The sequence below is a fragment of the Lissotriton vulgaris genome, chromosome 2_1 (assembly GCF_964263255.1).
Source record: "Lissotriton vulgaris chromosome 2_1, aLisVul1.2, whole genome shotgun sequence".
Taxonomy (NCBI): domain Eukaryota; kingdom Metazoa; phylum Chordata; class Amphibia; order Caudata; family Salamandridae; genus Lissotriton; species Lissotriton vulgaris.
Window position 1 is genome coordinate 1,527,476,748 of NC_141687.1, and position 16,199 is coordinate 1,527,492,946.

At 43.7% G+C, this 16,199-nt stretch overlaps 1 protein-coding gene across 1 annotated transcript in view; it reads left to right on the forward strand.

Annotated features, from left to right (window-relative positions):
• LOC147732844 (5-hydroxytryptamine receptor 3A-like) overlaps positions 1–16,199 on the forward strand; it is a 63,146-nt gene that overhangs the window by 21,199 nt on the left and 25,748 nt on the right. The window contains 2 exon segments of the mRNA XM_086954842.1: positions 1,873–2,042; positions 6,762–6,919. Of these exon segments, the coding sequence (XP_086810968.1) occupies positions 1,873–2,042; positions 6,762–6,919 (328 nt within the window).

The following is a 16,199-nucleotide window of genomic DNA, read 5'->3' on the forward strand; positions in this document are numbered from 1 at the left end:
GGTCGGATTGGTAAGGCGGGTACTCAGGCAATGGCTGAGGGGGGCTGGTATCCGAGTTCCATCTGTGGGCCACATTTTTGGGCAGCCTGGGGGGCTGATTTGGGCAGTGTCTGTGTTGATTGGATGCTGCCTGTGGCCCAGTGGGTGCCTGAGTGGCCTTTCTGGAGGCAGATGGGCGTCCATTACCTCCCTTTTATCAATGGACAGAGGTCACTCCCTTTCTCTCACTGGGCCACCCATCAATTTCAGTGGTGGCCAGTAAGTTTTGGGGGGAGGGGGGCGGACGGGACACACAAACATGCTCACATACACATAACACTCACAACCAGGTGCACACACAAACACATTCATTCACAACACTCTTTCCCAAACATTCATACATGCATGCACGCACGCACGCTCCAAACAATGTAAAAAGAAAATAAATCACACTTACCTTCAGCCAGCTCTGCTCTGCCTCGGAGGTTTGGGCCTGCTGCCTTCCCTCATTGGCTGAAGGGAAGGCAGCAGTCCTATCGTCATCACAGAGTGGGATGGGGTCAAGGAGACTACTGACCCCACCCCATTCTGTGATGAAGTGTCACTGATTGACACTCGACCGTGGGCGCTTCAGGGCTTAAAACTGAAGCGCCCAGGTAAAAGGCAATCAGTGGCGCTATCGCTCGTCACTGAGGGAAGGGCCTCAGCAACCTTTGCTGAGCTAAGAAAGTCACGTTCAAGGGAGCTGGGACTTTCTCAGCCCAGCAAAGTTCAGTTCAGGCAGCCAGGAGCCTGCGCTAAATGAGCATGTGTGTCTCCTGGCTGCTTAAACTGAAAGTGAACAGTGTCTGTCAGGCTGACTTTTGTTCAGCCTCACAGACACTGTTCCTACGGGGAAAAAGTGGGTCGGGCGTTTTCAGGTGTGTTTCACCAGTGTGAACCAATCCATGTATTTTTTTTTATCAAGTAAAGTTAAGGAAACATGCCTCCCTTCAGACACCCTCCCCCCTTCTGTTTATAAAACTTCGCCGAAGCAGTGTTTTGCAGAAAGGCAATATGCAAATGTGGGTCATCTTTTTTTAAGCGTGCCCAGGCCAAATTTTTAATCCCTATCCAACCCTGTCTTGGGAGGACGGAAGGGATGTGTTAATGCTGCTACATTTGAAAAATAAACAAGGCGAATATCAGTCATTATCCTACTAGTGGTATATATAATGGGATTCGTCTCCAGTGCTGTCGGAGAAGTTTTTGGCATAAAAGCATTTTTGACACAGGCCCTTTGATACAGGTAGGGGCTATTTTGCGATTTGCTTTGCTTGTTCTATCGCAAGTATTTGAAAATAAGAAACAGATAAAGGTCCTATTAAATAATTATTACTTTCTAAAGTCTGGTGGTGTGTTTATTTCCTGAATGCCATGTGTCAGAATAAAATGATGGAAATCTCGTATGTCCATGTATCTCCCTCCGGATTTTTATTTCTTGCGATTTTATATGACGCAAACTTTACCTGAAGGTGTCAGAGCGCTTTACATAAGAATCAGTTGCAAAACATAAGGATTTAGGATTACATGTGTTACATAAAAGATACAAACAGAAAAAAATTGCAAATGTACAAGATGTAAAGTCACACAAGAAAGAGATACAAACAGAAAGAAAAATTGCAAATGTACAAATAGTAGAGTCACTCAGGGAAGAGATACATATGGATATACTCTAAGAGTCACATAGGAATGGTAGAGAGTACAATTGTCTACTGCATATAATAGTCATTAGAGTTATCTCTATATACATATATACACATAGCAGATTTTCTCAGGTCAAGACCCAAGAGGTCAATGTAGGCTTACTTGCCTTTGCTTCGTCACAAGTTACTTCATTTGTATGTTTTTTAGTGTGGACGTTGGGAAGTCACCGGATATCCCGTATGTGTATGTGAAAAACACAGGCCACGTGAAGAACTACAAGCCGATCCAAGTGCTGACCGCCTGCAGCCTCGACATCTACAGCTTCCCCTTCGACGTGCAGAACTGCACGCTTACTTTCACCAGCTGGCTGCATAAAAGTACGTCACTTGTCCCCTTCGCATACGCAGTAAGGAGCTCGTGAAGTAAACCGTTATTGCTGATGTCATTTTTTTTTAAAGTTTAGAATGCTTTATTGAAGTAATAAACAGCTGATGTCATTTTTGAGCCGGAAAAAAGTGCAGGTGGGCTGGGATGGCGCCTGATGCCCATTCACGTGTACAACCCCATCTTATGTTCCTTTCCTCAACGCTTCACATGGGCCTGCAACCTCGAATTCCCTGTCCAATTGTTTAACATTCATGATTAGCTTCAGTGCCTTCGGCTACTTTACCTGCCAGGGGTATAGGCGGGCAGTCACTGGGAAAGGAAGCTGTGTCGGTATCATTCATATGTGAATTGCTTGGGTATCCTGCCGCACTCCCAGTATACCAAAGGAGAGAGTGCCTGCCGCATAATAATTAAGAGATGAGAGCAGACATGAGACAAAAATGTTCTGAATAGACTTTTGCCACGCCAGGAAAAGAGATTGAAAATATGATGACAATTCGGATATTGCTGATATGTGCAGGGTTATTTGAAGAACAAACGATGACAATGTCAATCGTTTTGAATTTTTTGAAGCGAAAAGACTCCTGCCAAGTTCCACTGACAAAACACAGATTAATCATGGATAGGATATGGATAGGCTCTCATTATCTAAAGAAAAAGTGTAATTTGTAGCTAGAGTGCAAGGTCTGGTCACCCACCCGCGTACAAACATGAACGCCTGCTGGTACAATAGAGGTTCAAGGGGACAAATTATCAACAAAGTGGCGAAGAAAGGCGTTAGCCATCTTGGCTTAACGCCTCTCTTCGCCACTTCGGAAACAGTAGGCTGCACCATATTACCAACGATATGGTGCAGCCTAGCGTTTCCCCCTGCGATGGCGGTAGGTTTTACAACTTATTGCCAGCGCAGGCACCATTGCACCAGAGTGCAAGGGTGTCTGCGAGCACCAAAGTTTGTTTATGTTCAGGAAGGAGTTCCTTCCTGCACATAAACAAACCATGCAGCACACATGTAAGTTACAAATTGGCATTTTTAAAAAGAGGTTTGTTTATGTAAAGGAAGGGACACACATAAAGAAACCTTGGCGTTTTGCTTTTTCCATGTGTGCTGCACAAGGCAGCACACATGAAAAAAGCAAAAACGAGGAGAAATGAAGCATTTCTGCTCGTTTCGCCACCTTAACAAAAGGATTTTTCAGGTGTTAAATTTGGCGCTGCCACCTATTATCGCCAAGCTTGATAATAGGTGGCAGCGTCAAAGTGAATGAGTATTGTGGTGGAACGCTCACTGCAACACCCACTGCATGCCCCCTTTCACAAAGAGTTTATAGTGAAAGGGGCCCTATTACCAAGGCAGCGTTAAGTCAATTAATGTGGCTTTAAGCCATGTTAATTTACTTAACGCTGCCTTGATAATAGGGCGATGCAAATATTGCCCCGCTATCGGCAGAAAAGTGCCAATAACACGGCGATAAGGGGCTTGATAATATGCCTCAAGATTCTTTATGGACCCAAATTCGTTACCCCACAGGCTGCAGCAGTGAGGTGAGGCTGAGAGAAGATGAGACGGAGAGAGTTAAGGGCAAGGATGAAAGAGAGTAGGGTGGGACGATGGGAGAAGAGGTGCGGTGTATAGAGACAGGACTGTGAGATGGAGAGAGAAAGAGAGAGAAGGGCGAGTTGGGAGAAAGGAGGGTGAGGTGGGCGAGGGTGAGATGAAGACAAGGGAGGGTGAGGCAGAGGGAGTAGTTGAGCTAAAACCCCAACTAACACAGAGTTAAAAAAAAGTTAGGCACAACCCCAGCAATACATAGAGTATGCACCTTCCCTCAGAAGATCTTTCTGTGTGCCCAATCATAGCTCTCAGACACTTGGGAGCCACTCGGCAACCACATTTAAATTGAATTTATATTGCGCTTACTACCCCTAAAGAAGCCTTCAATTCATCTGCCTGGTTCACCCATGCCTCTTCATGGACCTTCAGATCTAGACTCCATCCTGGAGTCATGCATAGCTGGAAGGCGCTTTAGAACACAGAGAATGTCAAGCGAAGAAAACAAGCTTTGAAAAAAACAACTGTTATATAATTGAAGAGTGAAACAAGTTGTAGAGCTTGACGGGCAGATAAAGTTTAGTAGCACTTACCATTGCGGTATTCAATTGATCTGTTGACTATCCTGGAGTGAGCAATTTTTTGAGAGCTTCAAGGTTTTATAAAACACAGGCTTCCTTTAATGGTACTGAAATATTGGAAATTAGCAAGCATAAAAAATGGTTTAAACTTATGTGTAAAAGCATGTGCTGTATGCAGTGGTGTAGCTATCACATGCAGAACATCAGGTTCCCCAGATCTTCTTGGCACACTGGCACTCGTTATTGAGGTTTTTTTGCAGTTATTATATTGCGCAAATTCGACGCAAAGGTCCTGGTGCGCTCTACATGAGCACGAGCTATGTTACACAAGGACACATTCATTTTTAGGGAGCTGGGTGATTAAGCGATTTGTCCAGCACCACAGTATGTTGAACCCACGGCAAGACTCTAATCTAGTTCCCCAGTTCCCTTGTCGGTAACTATGGCCGTTATGCCACATCCTTTACTGTTTTTTCCCCCATTATAGAACCAGAATTTCAAGTACCAGGAAACAGAGGAAAAACCTGGATTGGATGTGTTACTCCTACATGGACCTGGGATACTTGAGAGCCCAGGATATGTAGTGTGTGTAACATAGGGTGTAGGTGGTGCAGGTAGTGGCATACATGGGGAATGAGGTAGATGGTGTAGCTTGAAGAAGATGTGGCACAGATAATCTAGGATGTTCATTTTGGTGTACCTGACCTGCGAGGTTTCAGGTGGGTAGTGTATGTTGTGCGGGTGGAGCAGGTTGAATACGGCGCCAGACGGAGGTGGCATGTAAGGTATTCGTTGTGGGGGTTAAGTTGCAGATGGTGTTGATAAATAACCTGCTGGTGTAGTCTGCGACATAGAGGTTATAGGTGGTGGATGCAGAGGGGCAGATTATGCAGAAAATAGTGAATGATAGTGATAGTGAATGATATAGCTGGTGTACGTTGCAGCTAATGTATATTTAAATTGGGTGGTGTAGGCAGTAGGTGCTGATATTTGTAGGTAATGGTGTAGGTGCTGGTCGAGGTGATAAGGTAAAAATGAGGGTGTAGTTGGTTTCCGGCATACTCTTAAGTTGTACATGGTTGTCTATGACAGTCTGCAATATGGGTTGTAGGCGGTGTTGTAAAGGATATGCTGTCAAGATGGTGCTGTAGGGTGAAAGGTGTAGGTGATGGAGCGAGAAAGTGCTTGTGCAAGGTGGATACAAATGCTGTAGATTTTTGGCGAAAGTGGTGGTTACATTTATATAAGATTTGAGGATGGTGGAAAAGTTTGGGGAGTAGTTGGAAGAGTGCAAACAGTGGCTTATATGGAGCGTGTGTGGCTGCGTATGATAAACACTATGGTGGAAGTGGTTGGCACAGTATAAGAATTATTGCTTTCAGACAGTGGTATTAGGTGCAGTGTACACATGTACGATATTGATATAGTTATAGACTCTAGGTGACAGTGTGGGTGTTAGGTGGTAGTGACTTTGTATTACAATCCTATCACCAGATGCCTCCCAGATGGAGGAAGGTCTTTTAGCTGTCAATAGGGTACACTTTGAAATTCTCTTCCCCCGGTCCTTCCTTATACTTACATTTTCTCACCATCCAAGAGGTACAAAAAAAATGATTTTGACTTCTAGGTGTATTTTTACTGCCCCTGGACACGTCAGTCTTCTGTAGGGGTTTCTCTATCTTATCCCCTCACGTATAACTTTTTTTTTTTTAGTGTATCTTATATACGGCTACCCCAACAGGGTGTCCCGGCGCTTGCATTGGGAACCCGTCCTGGCTTTTCCCTGTGAGATGACCCGTACTGGGCATCCCCAAGGTGAAAGCCAGGCATCCCGCCGTGGGGGGCCATAGTGGAGATTAAGCAAGCTATTGCCCAGAGTTGCAGAGTGTGAACCCGTGATTCGAGTAGGCACCAAAGTGAGAATTATCGAGTCCGTGGACACTTGGGCTCAGACCCTGCCGCGTCGGGAATTGAACCCTGGTCCCGGGTCTGACCTCAGCTTCCGGGTATGCTTCCTCTAACCATTGAGCCACACTTCTCCACTTCTAACTTGGCTGACATACAAGGATTGTTGATAGTTTTAATGGCGTGAAACAATATAAGTCGCATTAATAAACCCTCGGACAAATAAATAGAAATAGCTGCCTTTTTTTTTTTTAACGAACGCAGCCTGCCTGCTCTCGGATGCATTGGCCAGAGGAGTGGGCCATAAACAGCCTCGCCCATCAAGGACAAAATCTCATGGACACTTAACTATTGTGGTCCATAACAGACCCCACTGTTGTTTTTTTCGTATTACAGGAGCTGGGCTTGCACTTCCATTAGGCAAGGTAGGGCAGTGCTTCTCGTAAGAGACTTTGTGGTGGCGGCAAATTACAAGAAAAGGACAGTGAAAAGGCCTTTTTAGTGTATGACCTGCAGACTTCTGCTAATTTGCCAAATATGTAGACAATCCTAAGACTATTTCCATCTTCAAAACGGTTGAGTCATATTTTGGAGAAGTTCAATAACTAGGATTTAATATCATGATTTAATATTTTTACACTGCATTATCTTTTGTGTTTCCTCTGCTCTAGTTCAAGATATCAACATTATGTTAGTGAGAACAGCAGAAGAAGTGCAAAACGTCAGCGGGCTCTTCATGGACGCGGGCGAGTGGGAACTTCTCTCAGTCATTCCCCAGAATTCGACATTTGAGGAAAACAACGATACCTTCGCCGAGATGAAATTTTTTGTAAGTACCAAGAGGTTATAATGATATTTGTTATAGAGGTGGGGTCAGGGCTTTAAATGGGCCGGGTCTTGCCGGTGCTAGTTCTTAAAAGCAGGTGCTGACACCGGTCCCTGTCGGGCTCTCCATATATACCCTGGGGGTAGGTCATTTTTTTTAGCTCTGCAATAGCAGCACCTGTCACTGCTTTTGATGTGACTTCAAAGTGGCTTGTTTTTCGGTTGTATATAACGCAAACATGAGCACCAGTCACATTACACAAGGATGTGTTTTCTCCTTTTTGAATCACAGGATGTCAGTCTTGAACCTGCTTTCTCAGCTCGAAGGTCGGCTACTCTAGCCTTACTCCACAACCTCACCTACAAGAAATGAACCATTTTTGATATTATATACAACAAAGTCATAGGTTTTGCTAATTAATACGTGTAATGTTACTTGTTGCATTATATATCTGGATAAATGGACAAAAGCAGCAAAATACCATCTGGGTGGCACACTATGCTCAGCACAGATTCTTAGCATAAGTGTATTAAGCCACACCTTGAATTACATTTGGCAAACCCCTAAGGGAGACCCCCAGTTTTTTGATCCCACTTAAAGCCCTGGGTGGACTGTCTAACAGGACTGTGGGTCCTTGGTCTGAGCTTGCAGCCTTAACAATGTTGTGCCAGCAGGTTTCATGGGCATGATGGTCAAGAAGGCCAACGTTTGGTGGGCATCAACACTGACCTATATGTCGCCAAATCACCTGTTTTTATCAAGGTTATGGCAAGTGGATGAAGTACAACCATAGTGGGAGTTTGGTGTGGGTTTATTCAAGGAGGTGTGTCCAACATAGATCCAAGAAGGCAAGATGCATCAGATTTTCACTATACACATGTAAAATACATTTGCATATACTTAATCTAAATGGACCTCTTTCGCATTAAATAGTCAGCGGTTAGCCTGAAAGTATGACAGGGATTCGGTCCTCCTGGGCCTGTGTTGAACTCCTCTGATTTAAGCCCTCTCTCATTGTCCTTCAGACTCTTCGCTTCATAAAATGGGGTTGACCGTATTTAGGGAAATTACGTTAGTGGTACTTATTAATGATAAGGAAAAAGGTGACACACATGTACAATAGATTGTTGTGTTTACTTTGTATTGTAATATGCAGAACTTTTTCGACATGTCACAATTCATCATCATTATAGTCGTTTATTTCAGTTAAACAACAAAAAACAACAAAAAGTACAAATACATCATTAAAAAACATGTTAAAAAACATCCCAGGCCCAACCATAAGACCTCATCATGATTTATATCTAAAAAAAACACAAAGGTTAATGGAAAACATCCTGATAAAAAAGAAACTAACAATCCTAGGACAATTGTAATCTGACCGCCCCTGAAAGAAACACAACAGAGAAGCGCATGTTCCCTAACAACAACATCTGCAAAAATAACAAGCATTTGCAATGCAATAGGTCTAACATTACTGAAAGTTTGAGCTATTGGCGTTGCAAATAATAATGCAACGCCAATAGCTCAAACTTTCAGTATTGCGAGACCGATTGCATTGCAAATGCTTGTTTTTCTCATGGGTTCTAAACCTATGATATGCAGGGTAAAAACATTTTTCACAGGAAGACAAGTTCACCCTTTTCAGCATGCTAGGATTCAAACTTGTGAGCAGGTATTTCAACATACATTTTTGTGAAGTGCATTAACCACTTATGCCACCAGGCTTTTTAGTATTCAAGCCTTATATTTGCTGGTTATACACAGCATATGAACGAGGCACCTTGACGATTTTACCAGCAGATATACTTGGCCACCATACATAGCTGGTAAGCTAACCTGATGGTTTATGTGACAAGTTGAAAGTAAGTCTATATGCGCCTACATTTATGAAAAATGCCAGAAATGGGGTTGTCGCTTAAAGGGCGGTAAAATGACTTATATAGGGGCAGATTTACAAGTCCCTTGCGCCTCTTTTACGCCGCCGTTGCATCACTTTTGTGACGCAGCGGCGGCGCAAAAGATGCGCCATGGTGCGGGGTATTTACAACGTGATGCATCTGGGAGATGTGTCACGTTGTAAAGCCCTGCGCCATAAGGAGGCGATCCCGCGCAGGGGGGGAGGGGGGGGGGTGTTCCTGTACAGGAACGCCTCCTAAAAGTGGCTGAGTGAAATCTACAAGATTTCACTCAGTCACTTTCCGGCCAATGCTGCGTCAAAACCCTGCGCCTGCTTGAAGCAGGCGTAAGGCTTGACACAGCATTGGACAGATAGGGCCCGCTAGAGCATTGCTGGAGCTGCGTCGCGCTTGCGACGCAACTCCAGCAATGCGCTGCGTTTACGGCACAGATGCGTGACGCATCTGTGCCATTTTTGCCCCATGGTGCGCCGCATTATAAATGCGGCGCACCATGGGTGGTGGAGCTGCGGCACACAATAACTGGTGCATCCCTGGGGATGTGCCAGTTATTGTAAATCTGCCCCTTTGTGTTTAAGCAGAGATGACAACCATAGCTTTGGGGTTTGTGAGGGATGTACGGTGACATTTCACAGTAGACCTCAAATCGAACGGTTCTTTTTGTGTGGGCTTTTATTTTTGTTGACGCTGCTTACCTAAAATCCCCTCTTTTGCCCCTTGAGAATGACTACGCCACAGTGAGTGCCCGAAAGAATGCAACTGTCTAACCCCTCCCGCCGGGGTAGAGACCAGGCATCTCGGCTTCCATTCTGCCAGACCCCCGTGCAGAGTCCGACACAGCTGCAATGAATGCATGGAATATTGCCTTCAAAATACTATTAAAGGGTGACATGCTATATTGGTCCACAGTGTTCATAAAGCAAGAGAAGTGAATTGCCACAATTGCAATACTTGTCATAAAGTAAAGTGCGTACAGTAAAATTAGTATTATGAAATAATACTGTAAAAGCATTTATATGGTTTCTAAGCCATAAGATACTTAAAATGGATAACATACATACAATGATAAAATAATGACTAAACATACTCAACTGGTCTTTCTAAGATACGCCTACCCCAGTGTACCTAACCTAAGCCTAGTACAGGGAAGGAGTAGATGAGTTACAGTTTTTGCCAAGAATCTGAATCAAGAATTCTCTGTGGGTCCAATCGGCTCCGTACCTTGGTTATTGAATGAAGGAGGTCTTGTATCTCTTTCTCAGGACTCGATCTCCCAGAAACCCGCAAGGGTGACAGGGAAACACTGGAGCTGGATTTCTCGGCAGGAGAAAAGACAGCGTCTCTCTCAGTGCGTCAGCAGGGAGGGTCGTCTTCCTTCGGCACTCGCATCATCAGGGCGTCGGGCAAGTAGATAGCCGATCTGCTCCAAACCACCGTGTGTTGCTTAAGGCAGAAGTTGGTATATTTATACCTGGAAGGTGCCGAGTTTGACGTAAGGTTGGACATAAGACGTCACTAAGAACTCTCAGTTCTTTCAGGACTCCAGGAGTACTAGGACAAATCAATACAGAAGCAGGGGGAATTCCCAGGCTGATAGAGGCTTGGTTTGTTTAAGAACGTGTTGTGCATTCTAGGAGTCTATGGGAGTAGCCTTGCCGTATTTGGACTGCATTGGCTATGTCTTAATATGGGTATGATTCTTATGCCTTTATAAGGGTAGGATTTGATATAACCACATAAGGGCATGAAATCGGGAATATTTACTAGAGTCCTAGAATCATCTACAACACCCACTCCACGTATAATTTCCATCATTACTAAATACTAAGCAATGTTTAAGCATATCTATGCATGTGTTTTCCATCCCACCCCACAATACATAAGATTCATTTCAAATGGTATGTACACGAAAATGAGTATTATACTGTACGTTTTTTGTAAGCAGTGGTGTGGTATTCATTCGTGTCCACTGTCTCCAGAAGATTCATTAGGATCTTGCGAGCTATGGTCACTTCTGCTGCGCTGTCTAGCATTGTCTGGGCACATTCTCCATTCTTGAGTTGTGTCCTCAGAATCCTCGGCATGTTTTACTTTAATACTGGCTACCTTCTTTTTGGGAAACTGTAATTTTTTACTTTGATGAGCAGGTTCTTTATCTTTGGACTTGACGCGCTCTTCTTTATGTTCTGATTGTCCTCTTCTTTCCGATTTCTGTGAGGAAGTCTGAAAAGATCGAGAGGGACGAGTATCAATATCTTGATATCTGTCAGGTTTTCTCAAATTTTCCCTATTTCTAAGGTTATATCTCTTCTCAGAAGGCTCCCGTTGGGGAGACCTACCCCCTCCCCGGTCTGGAGATCTATCTCTCCTTTGGGGTGATTTTCCTCTGGTCTGAAACTGTTTTTCTCTGGGAGAGGTCTGTTTATTACCTTCCCACTTCTTCTTTTGAGTTATTAAATTATTTTTAATGAAAGTATTTTCAGGATTTTCTGTTAGATGTGGTTTTAGTGGTTTCCCACCCAAAATGTCTCTACCTAATTCTTCATAGGATTTTTCAATTATTCTGGCAAGTTCAAAAGGTTGGTCTGCTATTTATGTTTCTTTTAATTTCTGGCGGGTAGCAACGGATGCTGCTTCTCCTTTTATGTTGGCTAGCAGTATAGCCGAGACTTGCTTAAAGTCTTTTCAGTAATTTCATACCTAGATTTAAAGCAGGCTTTGGACGGTATTCATTTTGAATCTTTCTTAGTACATCTGGTATAACCGCCATAGATGGAAAACCATGTGTTTTTGTGTAGATTGAAGCAAAGACTATTCCCCAAGTGTCACAGTCTTCCACATGTGGTGCAATCCCCATTGGAAGGCACATTGTCAGAATTCTGTGTTTTTCGTGAGGGGTAGTATCAGGAAATACTGCCTCTATTTGAGTAATTTTTTTAGCTATCCAGAACGGAATTTGTTCCCGTTTTGCGGGTAATTTACCAATGACTGATTGTATAGTCTGTGGTGTAATTTTATTAGTGTTCCCCTGGTGAGGGGTGTGCTGTGGAATTTTTACAGCCGGTTGGGCTGTTAGAATCCGCATGACATATTGTACCAATTGTCTATGTATTTTAATTAATTGTTTTAGTTGAACTAAAAGTTCTCTGTCTGACATTTCTTCAATGTCAGGATGTGGTGTATAGCTGGCTAGAACCGGCCATGTGGCTCCTGGTCTTCCTAGTGGACCGAGTCTGGTAATGTGATTTTGATGTTTTAGGGCGCCATTAAACCAGAGCTGATGCTCCTGGTAAGTTAGTGGAATTTCAACGTCTTTGAAAGGAACGTATTCCGCTGGAGGTTCCCCTGCTTTGTAGTAGTGGAACTCGTGTGTTACAGCATTTGCTGCTGGAAAATTTATCCAAGAATAGAATACCTCTGTCTGCCGATATTCATGTGCCTCTACCACAAATATGACTGTACCACCTCTCGATGATACACCATTTTCTATAAGTTTTATAGTTACACTCTTCCTTACATTTACCGGGATGTTTTTCGCATCCAGGTTGCTTTGCTGAAGACTTGTGTCTTCCTCTAATATTTGAGGTGCTATTCTAGCTCTCTCCCTTTCGTCGTTACTCTCCGTCATTTTGCTGACTGAGAATTCTCAGAGCAAGTTTCAAGGAAACAAAGATTAGGTGCACAATATTTTGGAACACTGTATCCTTCAACGTTGACTAAACCAAAAACTAATACATAGGAATCTCTTCCTACTAAGTTCTGGCAGATATTAACCTTTTACCCACTCCAGTCGTCTTTTGGAGAATTTACGGAAAAAAGAGGTCTGTGTGAAAAGCACAACTGAGTTACTCTAGTATCTAGCGTTAAATTATCGCCTTACCAAACATTGGGCGCCATGTAGTGTAGTTCCTATATTCACAATAGGCTCTGTGCATCGAAATAACATTAACGACAGTGTAGACGTAGGACTGAGGTCGACTAGGTCTCTATTGAATATGTTAGACTTAATTGTGTGTGCCAGCTAGCTCAGAGGTCACTAGAAACTTTCTCGAGTGAACAAGAAGGTGTTAACTCTCCTGTTTAGACAAGAAGGGATTAGTTTCTGACAACCGCATAAACATGACAACTTTGCTCCCAGAATAAGGAGTATATCTCCAGAGTCGCATAACTATAGATAGCTATTTCACTCAGTTATTTGTGCATGTTTAGTTTCACCAGGAGTGCAGAGAAATAGAGAGACGGGCGTTTTCAATAAAAATGTTATTTATTGAGCCGTCTACTTTCTCATGCAAGAGAAGTGAATTACCACAATTGCAATACTTGTCATAAAGTAAAGTGCGTACAGTAAAATGAGTATTATGAAATAATACTGTAAAAGCATTTATATGGTTTCTAAGCCATAAGATACTTAAAATGGATAAAATACATACAATGATAAAATAATGACTAAACGTACTCAACTGGTGTTTCTAAGAAACGCCTACCCCAGTGTACCTAACCTAAGCCTAGTACAGGGAAGGAGTAGATGAGTTACAGTTTTTGCCAAGAATCTGAATCAAGAATTCTCTGTGGGTCTAATCCGCTCCGTATCTTGGTTATAGAATGAAGGAGGTCTTGTATCTCTTTCTCAGGACTCGATCTCCCAGCAACTCGCAAGGGTGACAGGGAAACATTGGAGCTGGATTTCTCGGCAGGAGAAAAGACAGCTCTCTCTCAGTGTGTCAGCAGGAAGGGTCGGCTTCCTTCGGCACTCGCATCAGCAGGGCGTCGGGAAAGTAGAAAGCTGATCTGCTCCAAACCACCGTGTGTTGCTTAAGGCAGATGTTGGTATATTTATACCTGGAAGGTGCTGAGTTTGACGTAAGGTTGGACATAAGACGTCACTAAGAACTCTCAGTTTTTTCAGGACTCCAGGAGTTCTAGGACAAATCAATACAGAAGCAGAGGGAATTTGCGGGCTGCTAGAGGCTTGGTTTGTTTAAGAATGCGTTGTGCTTTCTAGGAGTCTATGGGAGTAGCCTTGCCGTATTTGGACTGCATTGGCTATGTCTTCATATGGGTATGATTCGTATGCCTATATAAGGGTATGATTTGATATAACCACATAAGGGCATGAAATCGGGAATATTTACTAGAGTCCTAGAATCATCTACAACAGTATCTTACAGTAAGAATGAGATCTAGATCTTTGCTTTGGATTGCCAAGCGATTATGTTCTTCTGGCATGCCTTGCTAGTGGCATGCTTGGAGGGCTTTGGGCAGAAGTTTAACTAGTATGTATGTATTTATTTATTTTATTTGTTTGGGTAAACGAGTCCCACTCGGTGTATGGCAGATAAGTCTTATCAAAGAAACAGTATCACTTTAACCAGGAAGTGCGGGCTGGGTCTGTACAGCGCTGTTCTGTTAAGTCTTTCCATAGGAATTATTTCACCAGGCAAGGACATCAGAGGGATGTAAGGAAGGGAGCGTTTTCATTACACAAATTATTTCCATAGGTTCAATCAAGCTGGGGCCGTGGAGCGATGTTGGGATTGAGGGAGTGTTCCATATTGGATATTATTTCCAGAACAAAGGAGAAGCTGTTTTTGTGCCTATATGTTATCATTGAGGGGGCTTTGCCATAACATAACGTATTTCCACCTGGAAGGTCAAACCATGGCTGTCTTTAGGTGCCAGTATCGGGGACTGTTTCCATAATTATCACTGGGACGAGAAGACTGGGGCTGTATGTAGGTGTTTGCCTGGAGGGAGTGTGTCCATAAGAGGAGTTATTTCCGCAGGTGACAAGTCGGGTTCTTGCTGGGGATTGGTGTGACGGTCCGGGTAGACGTCCTGACATAGAGCAAGTTATTACTGAAGGGCGGGGCCCGTCCCGGCCGCGCTGAGGTGTTTTTTGCTGAGATTCCTTTTGAAGATTCCTGGTGTCTCTCTATGTGTCTCGAGTTGCCTGGCTCAGCTGAGGCGGCCCAAACCTGCTTGGCATGTGCCTGCGGAATGCTCGCAAGTGCGCTGTGTGGAGGGTTGGGCAGGAGCACTAGGGAGTGTTTTGTCTCTAAATAAACGCAGTGGACCTGGTTTCTGACCGCTCTCGCAAACGTTCCGGGACATGCCTCGATCCCACATACCACCTTGGTTGATTTTGCTTCAAAGACACTTATGTTTCTAGAGATATAAACTTTTATGACTACGAATAGGGCAGTGGCCTTAAAACCTTTTGATTGCCCCACCCTTCAAACGCTCCCACCATGCCACCTTCCCTCTGTGTCCCTGGTAGAAATAAAATATTATAATGAGTGGTGCGTGCGAGCAGCCCACCTCAGTTTTCTTCTTTCATTTAGTTGCTTCCCTGTGAAATGAATCCAAAAAGTAAAAGCCCGCGAGTGGTGCGCACCCGCGTGCCACAACGAGCCATGTGGTTTTAATGATCACGACCGTGTCTGGGCACGATAATTGAAACGGCATGCCAGCGGTGCGGGTAACCGACACCAATAGGCCATGGGTGGAGCAATGCACCCGCCTTTGGCCAGTTGCATGCTGTCTTTTATAAAAAGATGCACGCAAATGCCAATAGCGTGGGCCAAAAGGAAAGCACACGCACAAGTGTGTGCGATTCCTAGGTGCTTTTTAAAACCCCTACAAAAAGTCTCTAGCTGAGCGTGCAGTGCTGCGCACTGCACAGCTAAGCGCAAGACCTAAGAATTGTGGCCCAGTCGGCTTAAAATTCTGACCTCTAAGCAGAGGAACGATAAATCTAGTATAGCTAGTGCCCATAAAACCCATAAAAGAAAATAAAATGAGGTGTTACCTGAGTTGAGAGGGAATCACGCCCACTATTACTATTACTATTAGTCTGAGGCCAACCTTTCTGTACTCCAAGTAGATAATGGACCATATTTATTCTGAATCTAGTTATAAGGCAACGATGATTAGACCATTTCGTACAGACAAATATGGCTCCATTATTAAAATAGTTAAGGCTGGGGCCTGGACCCTCACGGAGGGCTTCCTAATCTCCTTCGCTCCTTTTGCACCCGCCTTGAGCACGTGGAAATTGAGATGGTCTATTGCAAATCAGATTTTGTAACAAACTCTGGGTTATCAAACAGGTTTGACCCACCAAGAGCGTAGAAGGCTTTTCTAACATAATTCAACCATTGAATCTTGTGTTCCCCTTCAAACAAGCCCTCAACTGTCTTAGTTAAGTGTGGGTTCCTCACTAACCAAAACAGAAAGCCACTTAAGTAGAGGGCAAGCATGTCTTAAATCTAACCCACACCAATTTCCTCATGGGTGATGTAGGCTGTAATGCTCTGTTGAAAGGACAGCAGATGCCTCAAAAAATGATTCCGTTTGTAGCATCG